The sequence below is a fragment of the Anas platyrhynchos genome, chromosome 2 (genome assembly GCF_047663525.1).
Source record: "Anas platyrhynchos isolate ZD024472 breed Pekin duck chromosome 2, IASCAAS_PekinDuck_T2T, whole genome shotgun sequence".
In the NCBI taxonomy this organism is placed as follows: Eukaryota; Metazoa; Chordata; class Aves; order Anseriformes; family Anatidae; genus Anas; species Anas platyrhynchos.
This window is the reverse complement of record NC_092588.1, coordinates 75337605-75352528: the sequence shown is the minus strand read 5'-3', so window position 1 is coordinate 75352528 and position 14924 is coordinate 75337605. Positions and strand designations below refer to the sequence as shown.

Genomic DNA, 14924 nt, shown 5'->3' with positions numbered 1-14924 from the left:
TTGAAACCAAAATGTCTCTGTCCCCTTGGTGGCCAAGAGAAAGTGCTGGTAGCCCACAGTGGCCCTCATCCCTACAGTCACAGCCATACTCTGACATGGCACATGGCCCCAGAGCAAGGACCACGCACCAAACAGAGAAGCAGCTTTGCTCCCTCATCTGCAGGGACAGCCCAAGCTGTAGGGATGGTCTGGAAAGGGTGGATCTGCTGAAGGACCCCTGGGGCTCATGATGGCCCGGCTAGAGCAGAAACAACAACTCCACCCCAATCCCTGCGACACTTCCTCCTCCACGAAGGAGGCTGATGGATGACCCCCTTCTTCCTTCTGGGCCCCTTTTTTCCTCTCCCCAGCGGTCACCTTCAGCCCCGGGGCGGTGTGCCCCCTGGACCAGAGGCTGGGGAAGGGGCGGAGCGTCACGCTCAGCCCCGTAATGCCTGGCAGCCCCTCCGGCTGCTCAGCACAGCCCAGAGGCAGCGGAGGCGGCAGAGGCGAGGCTGTCCACGGCTGTCTGTCCTGCGCCGCTGGAGAAGGTGAGAGGCTTGGGACGGACAGAGAGGGTGTGTGGGAAGAGCGGGTGCAGTCGTGGCAGGATGACACCGACTGGGTGGGCAGGTGAAGGGGCTCAGCCAAGCACCCCTCACCAACTAGCCTCCGGCTTCACGTGCTGGCTCAACGTGGAGAGCCCCAATTCCCCATGTTTGGTGCCCAGCATGGTCTTGGTGGTGGTGAGCTCCTTGGGTGTCTCTGCCCCGAAACGCTGCTCTACGTACGGGGGATCGCTCAGCGGTTGTGCCTGGTGGGACGGTGCGGCGGTACCGGCGTGTTGGCTGGGAGGAGAGCGTGATGTGGCTTGGTCCCAGAGAGATGGCTGCTGATTTCTGACCGTGGCTCTGGTTTACTGCTTCCTGGGAGACACTCATGGGGCTGTCCGTGGGGAGTCTGGTGGGTGTTTCTGCCTGAGAAGAGCACTGCACAGTGCTGAGGAGGAGATAGCCAGGCTGTTCTCCTCGGTGAGATTAAGCACTAACTTGCGGACCTGTTATAGAAAGCAGCTCGTAAATCTATCAGTAAAAAGGCCAGAAACAGCCACTGTGTTAATATGCTCTGGTCTCTTGCCTGGACTAAACATGGTCTGCGCTAGAGTGTACCTTATAGGGAAAAAAAATACACATTCTTGGGTTAAAAGCCCCAAAGATGGAGGAATATTCTTCCATACTGTTTGATGAGCTTCTTAGGGGTAAATATCCTTCTTCATAAAATTTGCATCACATCTGAGGTCTGAAATTGCCTCATTTCAGCTTTTGGGATTTGTTATAATGACTTAGTGGGAGAGCCTCTTCAACAAATTTCTAGTACCTATGAAGGTACATGCAGATCATAAAATCATTGAGTCACTTTCTCACTATCTATATAATAAGTGAAAAAAAAGGCTGCTGCCCTGTAAATTTTCTGTCAGCCCTTTTAGCATACTCATGGTTCTTTTCGTGGTTCTTCTCTGGTCTTTTTTTCAGTCAAACTGTGCACACCAGTGCTAGTCTGCTGAACTGTGGTCTCACCAGTTCCATTAAAAAGATAGCAAGCATCTGATAGCTAACTCTGTTGATCCTCAGACATCAGCTTGCCTCCAAAATGGTTGAGGAAATTTACCCTAGAGAAACCAGGCTTTCACATTACTAGATTTTTGACATTCCAAAAATATTAAAAAAAAAAAAAAGAAACAAAAAGCACACCATAAAAAGTGGATAAATAATAATGCAAGGCAGAGCAAACCAAAGGAATGCGTTTCTAATGAAAACACAAAGGCCATTGGTGCACAATATTCTCAGTTCCAGTGCAGAAGTCATTAGCAGGTGGCCAGCTCTTTAGAAATACAGCTTTCCTAACTCAGCTGATTTTCAGAGATTAAGTTTCAGGCTGTCTCAAGGCATCTGTGTGTAGAAACCTCTCCAGAAACTAAAGTTCAGTGCAAGAGGCATATTGTCTCACAACAGGTATATTCTTTTATTGTAACTAATACAAATCTAGCTATCTTCTATTGTAACTAATACGAGTAAGGCTGAATGGCTATATCTGTTTTGCTGTTGGTGGTGGTTTTGTTTGTTTGCTTGTTTTGTTCTTTTTTTTGGTTTAGAGTGAAGCTTATTTTTCAATTTAACATCTGTAAAATTCTCGTTTGTCTCTTGTGGCTGATGTTTCGTGCATCTGATCGTTTGTGGACGTTCTCCTTATCAGAGTGAATGCAAAGGTTGAATCTTCAGCATTAGTAACTCTCATACATTATTCTCTTGGACTTGTGTCTGTGTCATTGAGATGTGTATCTGTATCACTGCTGTCTATTTCTAATGCCATTCTACATCTTCCAACTCATTAAGGCCTACAAAAGAAGTAGGGGTATACCAGATCTATATTTCTGGGTTTACACAGCACCAATTCTATTTACAAAAATGCAGAAAGAATTTAGATCAGTCTGATTACCATGACATCTAACTTTTTTCTTCCCTCAATGTCAGACTAAACTTCTGTCTTTTCTGTTCATTTATAATGATTTTTTATATGTGTGTTTGCATGTACTAGTTTTGTCAAGCAAGGTGTTGATTACTTGGTCCCATTTTTGTGTTATTTGCAAGCATTTTCTCATGACTTCAGTGTTTTCTTCTAGATCATTGATAAAGGTAAATGTCCTAGAACAGAGTTGGGATTTAATGAAATTAATTGTGTAGCATGAGGACACCACTAACACATGATAATTCCCACTATACTGAGTCTTTCAAATTTGCTTGTTCTTAAATCCATTACAAACTATGTGACTTACTGATTTTGATTAATGCCAGAATGTATTTGTACAGTTTTTTTTTAGAGAATGTTCACTGGATGGGATGTTTCCAGTAGGTGCTGTATAAACAAATATGAGGCTGAGAATGGTTCAGAACCTCCACCAAAGATTTAGTTGTTAATAAAAAAATCCCTGCAGGTCAGGTCCTTACACAGCCTTGAAACAGAAACGTGGTGTTTTGATAACAACAGAGTCCCTGAGTGATCTGAATTACTGGATATGCTAAGTCTATTCAAGTAAAATGTTCTGCATTAAGGGCAGTGGAAAAGTATTGAGGTAGAAACAAGGCAGGCAGCACCCTGAAAGAGATGTGTTGGACAGAAGGTCTTAGTTTGAGAATTAGACAGAAGGTTATTGGAAGATGTTAAACCAATAAGACTTAGAGGTATCTTGATCTGACAGCATGAAGATGTTTATTAAAAACTCAAAATGTGACTACAATTTCTGGAAACATCCTACCTCTTTTTAAACTAGCTGATGTGGACATTACAGAAGCGCAGTGTGCCAGATGGTTTGGAAAGCCCAAGTAAGGTGTTGGTTAAATACAGAGGCTGAGTATCAGGCTGCACCCTGCTAATTTTACTCAATCTAAGTAGATTAAATATGTCTTTATAGGCTCTAGTCATACCTCTGACCACGATGCCTATAAACCCTGCAACAGTCAGAAGAAACTTAAAGAGCACTAGAAAAGTCTTTTCTCTAGATGAACAGCAGCAGGGAGGTAAACTGATATTAGGATATCACATAAATACATAAAACTAACACTGGCTTTTATAGCTGACCACAGTTTGCCTTTGTATCAAGCCTGCATGATTTTTGGTAAGAGGTGCCCCAAATGCTGTTGTTGGTTATTTGGTTTGGGTTAATACTCTGTAGAAGGTCAGACTAAAAATAGTCCCTACATGCTGTATGCTCAAAGATGTTTTTAATGGAGCATCTGTGATATGAGGAGATGCTGAGAAAGCTGAGGCTCTTCAGTGTGGAAGAGAGATGTCTCAGAGGGGATTTTATTAATGAGCATAAATACCTTATGGGAGGCAGTGATGAAGATGGATCCAGACTCTTCTCATTAGAGCCCATTTATAGGACAAGAGACAGTGTGCACAAATCAAAACACAAGGAATTCAATCTAAACAAACTAAAACAGCTGTGGTGTTTGTGGTTTTTGTTTTGTTTTGTTTTGCTGTGAGGGTGATCAAATACAAAGGGACACCTTCATAGAAAACTTGCCCCAGATGCCCCTGTGTGAGCAAGGGAATTGGACTAGATGATTTCAAGAGGTCCCTTCCAGCCTAAACAATTCTGTGACTCTGTGATCACAGTGCTGTTTCTGTTATAGTGAGATTACTTTGGCTCTTGACATGTATGAAGTGCTTTTCTGGGCAAAATATAGTAATCATTTTGGCTGAAGAAGCAGAGTAACATTACCTAGACTTAGACACTGTATCTCCATAGGCTAGCTCCTCCTCAGCTCCTCAGGAGTTTGGGGAGCATCTTCTGATGGTAGAACGGGTGTGAATTTCTTTCTGCTGGAATTACACACTCTTTGTGGAGTTAGGATTTCCCACATACTGACAGCCTGGAATCAGGATCTCAAGCAGGGAAGGATAGTGGAGGAAAGAACAGTTTTGAAAAGGACCCTGCCTACTGCCTTCAATACAGCACAGCCAAATGGTGAGTGCATCTTGGCCAGGGCCCTGAAAGCATCCTTCCCAGTGCTGGTCACTCTGCAAAGGGCAAATGGCACTCCAGAAGGTAACAAAGGTTACCTAGACACACAGACACACTCTGCTCAGTGGTAGCCCAAATGTAGCCCTCGCTTAACTTTCTAGCTAAATCTTAACTTCATATCAGTGCTCAGGGACAGCAAGGGCCAAATCCTGCAAACTGTTCTGGAGTGGCTGCAGCTTAGGCTTCCTTTGTATGGAGTCCTGGTCAGATAGACAGGATTGTCATTGTCTCTCAGAACACTCTACACATGTTCTCTGGCTGATCTGTTTTTCCAAGATGTCTATTTCACTTTGATTCTCTTCTCTGTACATGGACAATCTTCAATTCCATGCCAGTGACCCATGTAAGGTTCCTTGCCATTTATATTTCAGTTCATCTGAAAAGTGAGATGGAAAGACACAAGAGATTTTTGGTTATTTTTCTTGCAAAAGTTAATGGACTGAAACGAGTTGGCTCCAGCTGAGCTGGAGTGAGAACCAATATACAGAGAAGAATATCTTCCCACTCACAAAAGCAAGTTTTCACACAGTAAATAGGAGACAGTTAATGAATCATGTAATATATAGAATAGATTAATCATATATTAAATAATTAAATGCTAATAAAAGCAGATTAGTGAATATATAGGTGCTTGAAAATTATATCTCCATTGAATGATTCATTAGGTGGATGCAATGATAAGATTCCAGCCTTTGGGTTAGATGGCACTAACAGGTGGTCAGCCTACAAGGAAAGAAATTTTATCTAAGTCAAGTTGGAGAAATTAAGTTATCTGAGAACATCGTAAGCCATTTGCTGACAAGAAGTTGTATAAGACCATGAATTTGATATAGGAGAATTACTGTCTTACAGGTCTTCTTTTTATATTTTATCACAAATATAAATCTAACATATCTGGCACAAGGCAAGCTGACATCTTCCCTTTTGTTCCCCAGTTAGCGTGACTTTAGCCTTTCTAATATCATGGGGAGGTCTGTTTTTCAAAGGTCTATTACAGTTCAAGTTGTTCTCCATTTTCCTAGATAGGACTCTTTAAAAGGCTGTTTCAGATATTCTGTTTAATGCCTAAATACGACAACAGCAGTTTGCAAATGTCAGTGTCAAAGCGGACCCATACATAGGTTCTGCAGTGCCCTTGCTGTGTGCAGTTTTGCAGGCTGTTGTGTTTGAACAGTAAACAGGAGGACATCAAAGCAAAATCTCTAAAATACTTTCCAGACTGACTTTCACTGTGTCTCCCCACCCTTCCCTTGTCCGCTCCCAAGCACACATTTGTTCAATGCTGAATTCCCTATGGACTGTGCTAACTTTGGCTGCTGCTGGCTCTCACACCAAGCCAATGCCTTTTCAGAAAACCAGGGCAGTTACTTGGTACTTCTGAACTGGCTAAGTTTAGCAATACAATCTAGACAAGAAGGGAAGAGAAAAGAAGGAGAGCTCTCCCACAAGCAGCCCTACGCTCCTATAAAAATCCAGCATATTTGCAGTTTTCCTAGATTCTTTTGTGACATTACTGCATTGTACAGAATGACCAGCTTTAGCAGCAGTGGGGGCTGTAAGGTGAAGGAACTGCAATAATCTCAGGTAGAGCAATGTAAAACCTAAGGGAAAGGGCTTCATTCTTTCTGCTCCCACTCATATTCCCAGGATGCCATCTGCTTTATAGCAACCTGAGGTCCTGTTCCCTCCCCTAACAGCATCATGTCAGTCAGAATGTTACATGGGAAGAGATTTTGAGTTCGTAATTGCTGAAGTGAGCACTAGTTTTACACCACAGCTCTGTCTTACTGCACACCAAGAGGCCCAAGAATGCTACAGCACTTGGGCTCTTGAGTTGTACCCTGGACTACATTAGGCAAAGTAATGCCAACAGCTCAAGAGAGGTGATCCTGCCCCTGTGCACAGGACTGGTGAGGCCACATCAGCAGTGGGTCCGGTTCTGGCTCCCCAGCAAACGAGTGACATGGACATACTGAAGAGAGTCTGTTAAGGGCCAAAAAAGTGATTAAGGAACCAGACCATCATATGAAGAGACCCACAGAGAACTGGGACTGTTTAGCCTTGAAGGGATTACCATATCAATGTATATAATGTATAAATACCCAATGGAAGGGCGTAAAAAAGATGCAGCCAGAGTCTTCTCAGTGGTATTAAGTGACAGGACAAGTGGCAGTGGGCACAAATTGGATTTCTATTTAAGCCTAAGGAAAATCTTTTTAACCATAAATGTGATCGAACGCTGGAACAAGTAGTGGTGTCTCCATCCTTGGAGATATTCAAAACCCACCTGGACACAGTCCTTGTCAACCTGCCCTGAGCAGGAGGTTGCTCTTGGTGCTCCCCAGAGGTCTCTTCTGATTTCAGCCATCCTGCGTTTCTGTGGTTCTGTCATGCAGGCCGAGGGAGACTGAGTGCCTGTGTTCATAGCACAGGGGGATAGCAGAAGAAGCAGAGGAAAAGAGTCCTGTCACAGATACTTTGAAATGCTGCTTTGTATTAGGCTAGGAAGACCAAAAAAAGCATTTCTCTGAAATGGGTCTGAAGCAGCTGGGTCTAGCAAAAAATGCCACTGACGTCCAAGCTTCCTTCCTGCCTAAGTTTCTTGGCCACACAGATGGGTGACTTTGGGTCAGAAAGGTCAGCATAGGAGGTACTGAGCTCCCTTTGGCCTGCTTAGTGCACACCATACTCTGACTGCTAATCCCCCTTTTGTCATGCACTAGCTGTGCCTCTGCCTAAGGGTGAGTATGTCCATGCTGCTACCTTAAAGACTTCCTTCAGTAAGTGCTAGGGACAGGTTTCTCTGTTTAGAGACATGGCCTCTCTGGGGTAGGCTAAGAAGGGCAATACATTTGGGTCACACGTCGCAGTCAGGGACACTGTTCATGTTTCGCTTGTTGCTGAACACCACTGAGTGTAGATTAGGAAGAGGCCTGGTAGGCCAAGCTTTAATACAGACACATCTGGGTCTTTGAAAAGAGGGGTTCCAGGGCCTATAATTAGGGAGAGATGAACACCTAGCTGGAGGCCAGAAAGGATTAGGGGGCTAAACAAGAAAAGCTTCCCTTCAGTACAAGGACCTTGTATATAATGAGGGGCTTTGCCCAGAAGTACACTGTATAAAAGCACAGACTCAACCCCAGCACAGATGGTGCTCCATGTGGCAGAAATATCCCTGGCCATGGCATGGTTTGTGGCATGTCTGATCTGTTTTTGCTCTGTGCATGGCGTGCTGTTCCTGACCTAGGCTGTGGTGTTTCTGCAGTGTTCAGCAATGGCCGAGAGCTCAGCTGCACCAGCAACAGTGACGGCAGCACCAACCGTGCTAGATGAGCTCCTGGAGATCACGGCTCAGAGCCTGGTGCGCACCGAGGTGGCTGAGCACTATGAGGTTATTCGGGAACTGGGCAGGGGCAAGTATGGCCACGTGGTGCTAGTGACCCACAGGCAGAGAGGTAAGGAACTGACTGCACCCTATGAGCTGTTGTGCCTCGTCTCCTTTCCACTTGCCAGGACACTGTGTGGGCTAGTGGCTCCCTGGGGCTGGGTGCCAGGAGTGGCAGGGGGTGCTCAGAGGAACCAGCAGGGCAGGGGCCTTCCAGCCAGGGACCATCCCATTGATCCCAAACAGGGAGTAGGTCAAGACAGGGGGACAGCCCAGAGCAACAGGCAAGACTGAGGTGATGAGGTAGGTCCAAAGTCAAGCTGGGATGTCAATCCACCAGTCAAGATCAACAGCATTCATGGACATGCACAGGCATGGATATAATATAGCTGGAACCAGCATTCCTACAGCACAGTGTAGATGAGGAATGAAGCCTTGGGCTTGAGCTTAAATGGGGCCTCTGGGCCCATGGACAGGGATGGGGATGGATGTCCAAGGTAGAGGTGGTCAAGGTCATTAAGGCATATATGTGCTCTCAGGGCACTGGTGGTGCCTTCTCCAGCAGTCTCAGGTCAGACTGATGAGCCAGTGTAGCTTGAATTTCCCCTCCCCTACTCATTGTTCCCATGGCACGCACTGACTAGCTCAAAACTCACACAAGTAGCAGTGTCTGTTTTCATGTCTGGTATCAGTATGACATACCTCCGTACAAAACTTTGGGCCAGAGACCTCCCTGTGGCTGTGAGTTTCCACAGCCATGGCTGCCCTGTGCTCTCTCTGTCTGGTCTTGGTGTGAGTGACTTTCAGCAGGGTCTAACACATTCTTCCCATTCCTAGGGACTCCGATGGCTCTCAAATTGCTGCCCAAAGCCAGTACCAAGCTGCACACCTTCCTCTATGAGTACTGCGTGGCACTCTCCCTTGCCACCCACCCTGCTATCATTAGCATGTTTGGAATTGCAATTGAATCCAGCCAGTACTATGGTTTCCTCTATGAACCAGCACTGCACAAAGACCTCATCTCTATCATCAAACCCCGGGTAAGTGCTGCTACAAAGGCATGGGGATTGGGACTGTAGTGTTTGGCCTCTGTGCAGACTGGATGGGTCAGAGGGAGAGAGGAGTCAATGGCATAAGGTCTCCCACCTCTGGGGTCTATAGCTTTGAAAAAGATTCGAGCTTACAAGACCAGAAACTCAAAGACTCCCTAATGCAGAGTAAAGATGGGAGCCCACCACCTTGGCAGGGCTGCCAAGATACCAAGAGGGCACAGCATTGCCTGTCTCTCTCCCCATGCAGGATGGGATCCCTGAACCGGCTGCCAAGCAGTGTGCCAAGCAGCTTGTGAGTGCGCTGGAGTTCATCCACAGCCGGGGCCTCGTGTACCGTGATGTCAAGCCGGAGAACGTGCTGCTGTTTGATCCGGAGTGCCGGCGCATCAAACTGACTGACTTCGGGCTCACACGGCCCAAGGGAACCAAGCTCAAGCTGGTGGCTGGGGTAATCCCCTACACCGCCCCCGAGCTGAGCAACACCGCTGATGCCCAGGGGGTGCCCATCGACACCAGCTTGGATGCCTGGGCTTTTGGCGTGCTGCTGTTCTGCCTGCTGACTGGCTACTTCCCCTGGGAGCAAAGCCTGCCTGATGACCCTTTCTTTGAGGACTTCATGCTCTGGCAGGAGACGGGCTTGGAGGAGAACCTGCCTCGCCACTGGAAACGCCTGACAGCGGAGGCTGCCCTCATGTTGCGGAGCCTGCTGGCCCTAGATCCTGCCAAGCGTGGCCCTGTTGGCGGGGCTCTGCGCTATGTCGATTGCCCCTGGCGGCTGGAGGACGGGTGCAGTGAGGGGGCTGCTGTGAAGCCCTAAAGACTGCTCTCCATGGGGGAGGGAAGGCAAGTCTCACCCTGCAAGGAGCTTCAGGGTTGGAGGCATCAAGGTGGGCCTCCAGCAGAGCAGCTGAGAGACCATGGTAACCCCAAGAGAAACTTCTCCACAGCACTGTCCGTGCCACCACGGAGCCATGGTCCTCACCACCACTGCTCAGTGCCACCTCTTTGTACTTCCTTGGGGCTTGAAAATATCTCCTTTCTCTTGCAAGTGGTGGTCCTTGTGTGAAGCACCCACTTTCTTCCTGGTCTCTCAGGGGTGGTTTCTAGGGGCTGCAGTGCCTGTCTTGTCCTTGAAATAGAGTAAGATATTTATTTATCCTTGTGTTTCTGTATGTGGCTCATCTTCTATCATAATAAAATGGGGGCTGTTTACTGTGGGACAGTGTGGGCATGACAAAGCCTCTGGCCATCTCAAAGCAGGGGCCTCCCTGTGCTGCCTGGGTCCCTGAACGGGTGGCTTCATAGAGGTGGGATGGAGGTGCTGGGAGCCCCCAGCATGTCACTGTGGGCAGTAGCTGGGGACTCATAATGGTGCTGTGAAGGTGGTGGAAGTCACTGAGGTGGGGTTTCGGAGGACCAGCTGAGGGACCTCAGCCTCAACTTGGTAGCAGCAAGTGGATATGGCAGGGTGTTCACAGGGTGCTGTGAGGAAATAAGCACAGGAAAAGGGTGGAGGGGAGGCAGGTGTGTGTGAGGACTGGCAACGTTGATCTGTGCCTTGCCTCTGGAGCTCTAAAACATCTAGCTCTGGTTTGGCTTCATCTTTGCCACTCATATTGAGCACAGCTGTTAGCATACAGACAACTATCATGGGTTCTTGCACAAACCATTTGAGGATTTTCCTGTCAGCAGACTTAGACATAAGGCTTATCTCTAACATAAGGATGTCTTTGCTGCCCACTCTCCTCACTGTCTCTGAAGTTTGTCCTGTTTAGTCTACAGTGACCGCAACTTCTTGGGCTTCTCTTCATCTACTTTCTTTTCTTCCTGAAATGATACTTAATGCCAACCACATAAATTGCTCAATAGGAGTTTCCTTCTGAAAGCCTCCCTCATCAAAGGGACAGAGCCACAGGGAGCCACAGGTCACGCATTTCTTCACATTTGCTTATGTTGCAGACCAGATGAGAGGTGGGCTTTTCTGGATGATGGGCTGTTAACAGCAAGAGTCCCAATGGCAGTTCAGTTTCTCTCTAGCTATTTTACCTCAGGAAAATGGCCTTTTGCAAACACCATCATCCTCGATAAAGCACAACTCACCTCTCTCTCTTGAGTGGCCTAAGTGCAACTAGAAAGGTGACTTCACTGCTGTGAACATCTACATATATGATTCAGCTGAGAAGACAGTGCTGTGAGGATGGTTGGCATGGGCATCACTATGGAAGGCTAACAGAGAGCTGTAACCACAGGCCACTTTATCCATAGGAATAACCCCAGCTATATCCCCCTGGTTATTCTCCTAGCAGTCCTGCACTGTTGCCTTGCTCTCACTCCTAATCCTCCTTCAGACTGACCACTCCTAATCCCCTCAGAGCCAACCCCTCTCTGTACCAGCCTCCACTACCACTTCTTCCCTCTTCCTATCCTGAATCCTTCAGTCCCAAGGAACCATTTCCAAAACTATCCAGTTCCAACCAAGCACATTTCCCTTGTACTGCCTTCAGGACCTAAAGCAATGTCCTCTATGTGCTTTTAGATGCCTGCATAATACTGTAAAAGACCTTCTTTATCCCATTTCTCATCACTACTGTAATCCCTCCCCTCTCTCCAGCAACACTCCTTGCCTAATCTCCAAATATCCTTGTAGGCATACATTTTAATCCTGGAAAAGGATAGCAAGGGTAGAATTAGGGATTAGAAGCTCTTCTTACATTCCTACATCTTTCCAGTCCTCAGGCAATTACAGTTGGTAATCCCTTCCAGCTCTCAGCACAGTGCCATTGCCAGAAACATCCCCAGCTCAGTTTCCATTCTCAGTGACTCTGTAAATTCCAAAAAATGAATTGTTCCAACACCACACTTTCTACCATCTCAGTTTTTCTTTCACCTCAGGTCCCTTTCTCCACATGCTCTTCTGTAATTCCCAACCACCTGCTCTCTTTTTCCAGCTTCTTCTCACTCACTGGAATTTTACTCCTACTTAGCTTCCACACTAACATTCCTTTTCTACCACTCATTACCTGATGAACCCATTTTTCTTGTTTCTGTCTCATCAACATCACTACCATACTATTTTGTCCTTTTCCTGCTCCCTACATTACTCATTCCTTGTGTCTTCCTTCCAACTCTCAGCCCTACATTATCAATCAGCACAGTGCTCACCTTCAAGATACAGTTTTCTGCTGCCTGCTTCCATTTTTGATTCTTTCATTATCCCAGAACATAATAAATGATACTCAACTCTGGCCCACATAGATTGGTCTCTAATTACTCTTTGATTTCTGTAGGAATAGCATAAGAGTGTAGAAGTACCAGTGGATTTCCTGTATTTAAAAAGGAGATGCACTGAGACCAAGGGATCTATAGGCCAAGTATAGGTTAACTATTTCCAGTGAAAAACAACAGAAAATCCAATACAGGTGCTTATTAATAGAGAATTAATAAACAAGAATATGGCTTTGTGCAATGCGACCCTCGGTGTTCTATTTGATAATTGTGCTTGATGAAATCATGATTGATCAAGTAAATTCATAGTCTTCTGGTATATATTTTTTTTTTGTGAGGCATGACCTATTGATATAAATAAAATTATAGTACATTGTATTGAGTAAGAAGGTTCACTATGCAAAGTCAATAAAGCATATATTAAGTGAATTGAGAGCTTGCAACGGACAGAAGAAATGATTGTCAGTTGGGAATGCTGTTTGATTATTTTGGTTGTTTTCTGTAGGGATCAATAGCAGAATACAAACTGATCAATATTTCCATCAATGACTTGAAGGTATATACAAAACCACCAGAGACAAAAACTTTCAGATGGCAGAAACATGAATAGGCTGATAAACAGCAACAGGATCAGGCATTCCAAAGAGGTCTGGATAAATTAATAGGGTGGGTGTATTCAAACAAAATACATTATCTTAGAGGTAGAAGAAATGTGTTCCAGCACGAGCACATAGGAATAAAAAACATTCTTATAGAAGGACACCTTTGTGTTTATGAACTTTTATTGATGCTTATAAATGTCCAGTGGGAGGGTGCAAAAAAATCATCATCAGAGTCTTATTGGGTACTGGGACAAGAGGCAATAAACACAAATTGAAATATGGGAAAATTTGTTTAAACATGAGAAAAAACGGATTTATAGTGAGGGTGGTTAAGCACTGAGACAGCGAGATTCTGGTGTCTCCATCTCTGGAGACATTCAAAACATGATTGGGCAAGGTCCTGGTCAACCTGTTCCACCTGGCCCTATTCTGAGCAGGAAGATGGACTAGGTAATCTCCAGAGACCCTGTCCACCATCAGTTGTTCTGCTATTCTGCAATGTTTTTCATTTCAAAGACATTCAGTGTTGCACTTAGAGATGTGCAGGACTCCCGGTATCATTGCTTTAGACCTGCTTGGTATATTTGGATCTGCTCTGCAGAGCTGGGCACAAGGTGCAAAACTGGCTTGATGAAAAAGGATGAGCCAGGTTTTAGAGTTGATTACACATTAAAGCAAGCCTAAACTGGTGAAACACTGATATCTTTGGGTAACAAATCAAGCTGTCCAATTCCATCAGTACCAAGGCTGTTTGTTGCAGGAGCCAATCAAGCTGATGAGGATCAAGGTGAGGTGACAAAGGTGATGTGGCAGATGCTGTTTTGCAGTGACCAGTGGCAATGACCAGGACTGTTTGCCTGTCTCCTTTGTCACAGCCTTGAAACATTTGTGGAAGGGGTCTCAGCTGCCAGAAAGCTGTGCAGTGTACAGCTTAGTGATGGAATCCACAGTGTGCCTGCACCACGCACTTGATGATGGTGTGGGCAGGATTACAATGAGCACAGCAGTGAGCACAGCAAAGTGCCCAGCTCATTTTCTCAGTGGCTTACCCATAATTGCATCTGGATTTCTTAAATCAATGAACAAACAGACCTGTTGAAGCCTACCCCCAGGGGGTCTGAAAGAAGATCTGCTGGCCCCATCACCCCTGCAGCAGCTGCTGGGAGAGGCTGAATGGAAGGGAGCTGCGTGCAGACACGCCGGCCCTCTGCACGCTCTGCCTCTCACAGCAGCAAGGCTGGCCAGGTGCCCAGCGCGTAAAGGGCAACACTTCAGCTCATGTAGGCACAAGGTATGGGGCGGATCCGGTGTCGTCCCCAAAGAGGCATCAGGTGGCTGCAAAAGGGGAGGGAAAGACCTGGTACCTCACTCCTCTCCGGGATGGAATGAAGAGATAAATTGGGCAATTACGGAGCTCGCTGCGCTATGTGGGCTCTGGCTGTGGTGACTGCAGGACAAGAAGTGTGAACCCAGGCCCTAGTGCCCCCGTGCATGCATCCCACGGCTCTCAGTAGGACTCGTGGTCTGCATTTCCTGATCTCCTTGTGCACCTCATGAGGCATTCTGGCCCCTCTCCTCCACCACTGCACACTCTATATGGCTCATGAATAGCCATGCTCAGGAGCAGCCTGAGCAAAAGCCTGCACGGTGCAGGAAAGGCTGGGTACAGCACCTTTGTGTTGTGTTGCAAGGGCAGGATGATTTCAGGTTGAGCCTGGACCCTTAACCAGCAGATCCCTTGGTCACAACAATCCTTCTGGTTAGAAAGTGTTGGCAGGAAGCAGTGGAAGCCATTCACTAGGCCAGACCAAAGATGTGGAAGCAAAGGCACGTATAAGAATGAGGACCTCAGGTCTCAATAGTGGTTGAACAGGGTCACAGCCACATCATCTGGGAATTAAAATGCTAAGTCTTCAAGGGAATGCTTTGGAAAAGTACCTGGACGAACCACAGGTCAGAGCTGCCCCCAACAAACAGAGTGTGTTGTGATGCTGGCTGGACTCAGGACATGAAAGGGAGGACAGGACCAGGCTGAATGGTGGTGTCAGTGCCATCTCCCCCTTCTAGGAAGACTAAGGAAAGCCACCCTATTAGTC

At 46.4% G+C, this 14924-nt stretch overlaps 1 protein-coding gene across 3 annotated transcripts; it reads left to right on the top strand.

Moving 5' to 3' along the window:
- The first annotated feature begins 279 nt into the window (after positions 1-279).
- Positions 280-12986, top strand: LOC101803585 (serine/threonine-protein kinase SBK2). 3 transcript variants are annotated; one of them, XM_027451741.3, is made up of 4 exons: positions 371-530; positions 7830-8019; positions 8787-8989; positions 9249-12986. In XM_027451741.3, the coding sequence occupies exons 2-4, from the start codon at positions 7839-7841 to the stop codon at positions 9816-9818; spliced, it is 954 nt and encodes a 317-aa protein (XP_027307542.3). In that variant the 5' UTR covers positions 371-530; positions 7830-7838; the 3' UTR covers positions 9819-12986. The 3 variants fall into 3 exon arrangements, with proteins under 3 accessions (XP_071891064.1, XP_027307542.3, XP_071891063.1); XM_072034962.1 differs by lacking the exon at positions 371-530 and adding an exon at positions 1447-1991; XM_072034963.1 differs by lacking the exon at positions 7830-8019 and having other exon boundaries at positions 280-530.
- Positions 12987-14924: the final 1938 nt, after the last annotated feature.

Excerpts from the sequence above, each read along its gene's own strand:
- LOC101803585 (XM_027451741.3), top strand. The coding sequence starts at position 7,839 with ATGGCCGAGAGCTCAGCTGCACCAGCAACAGTGACGGCAGCACCAACC. Across the intron at positions 8,020-8,786 it reads AGTGACCCACAGGCAGAGAG|GGACTCCGATGGCTCTCAAA; the intron begins GTAAGGAACTGA and ends TCCCATTCCTAG. Across the intron at positions 8,990-9,248 it reads TCTCTATCATCAAACCCCGG|GATGGGATCCCTGAACCGGC; the intron begins GTAAGTGCTGCT and ends CTCCCCATGCAG.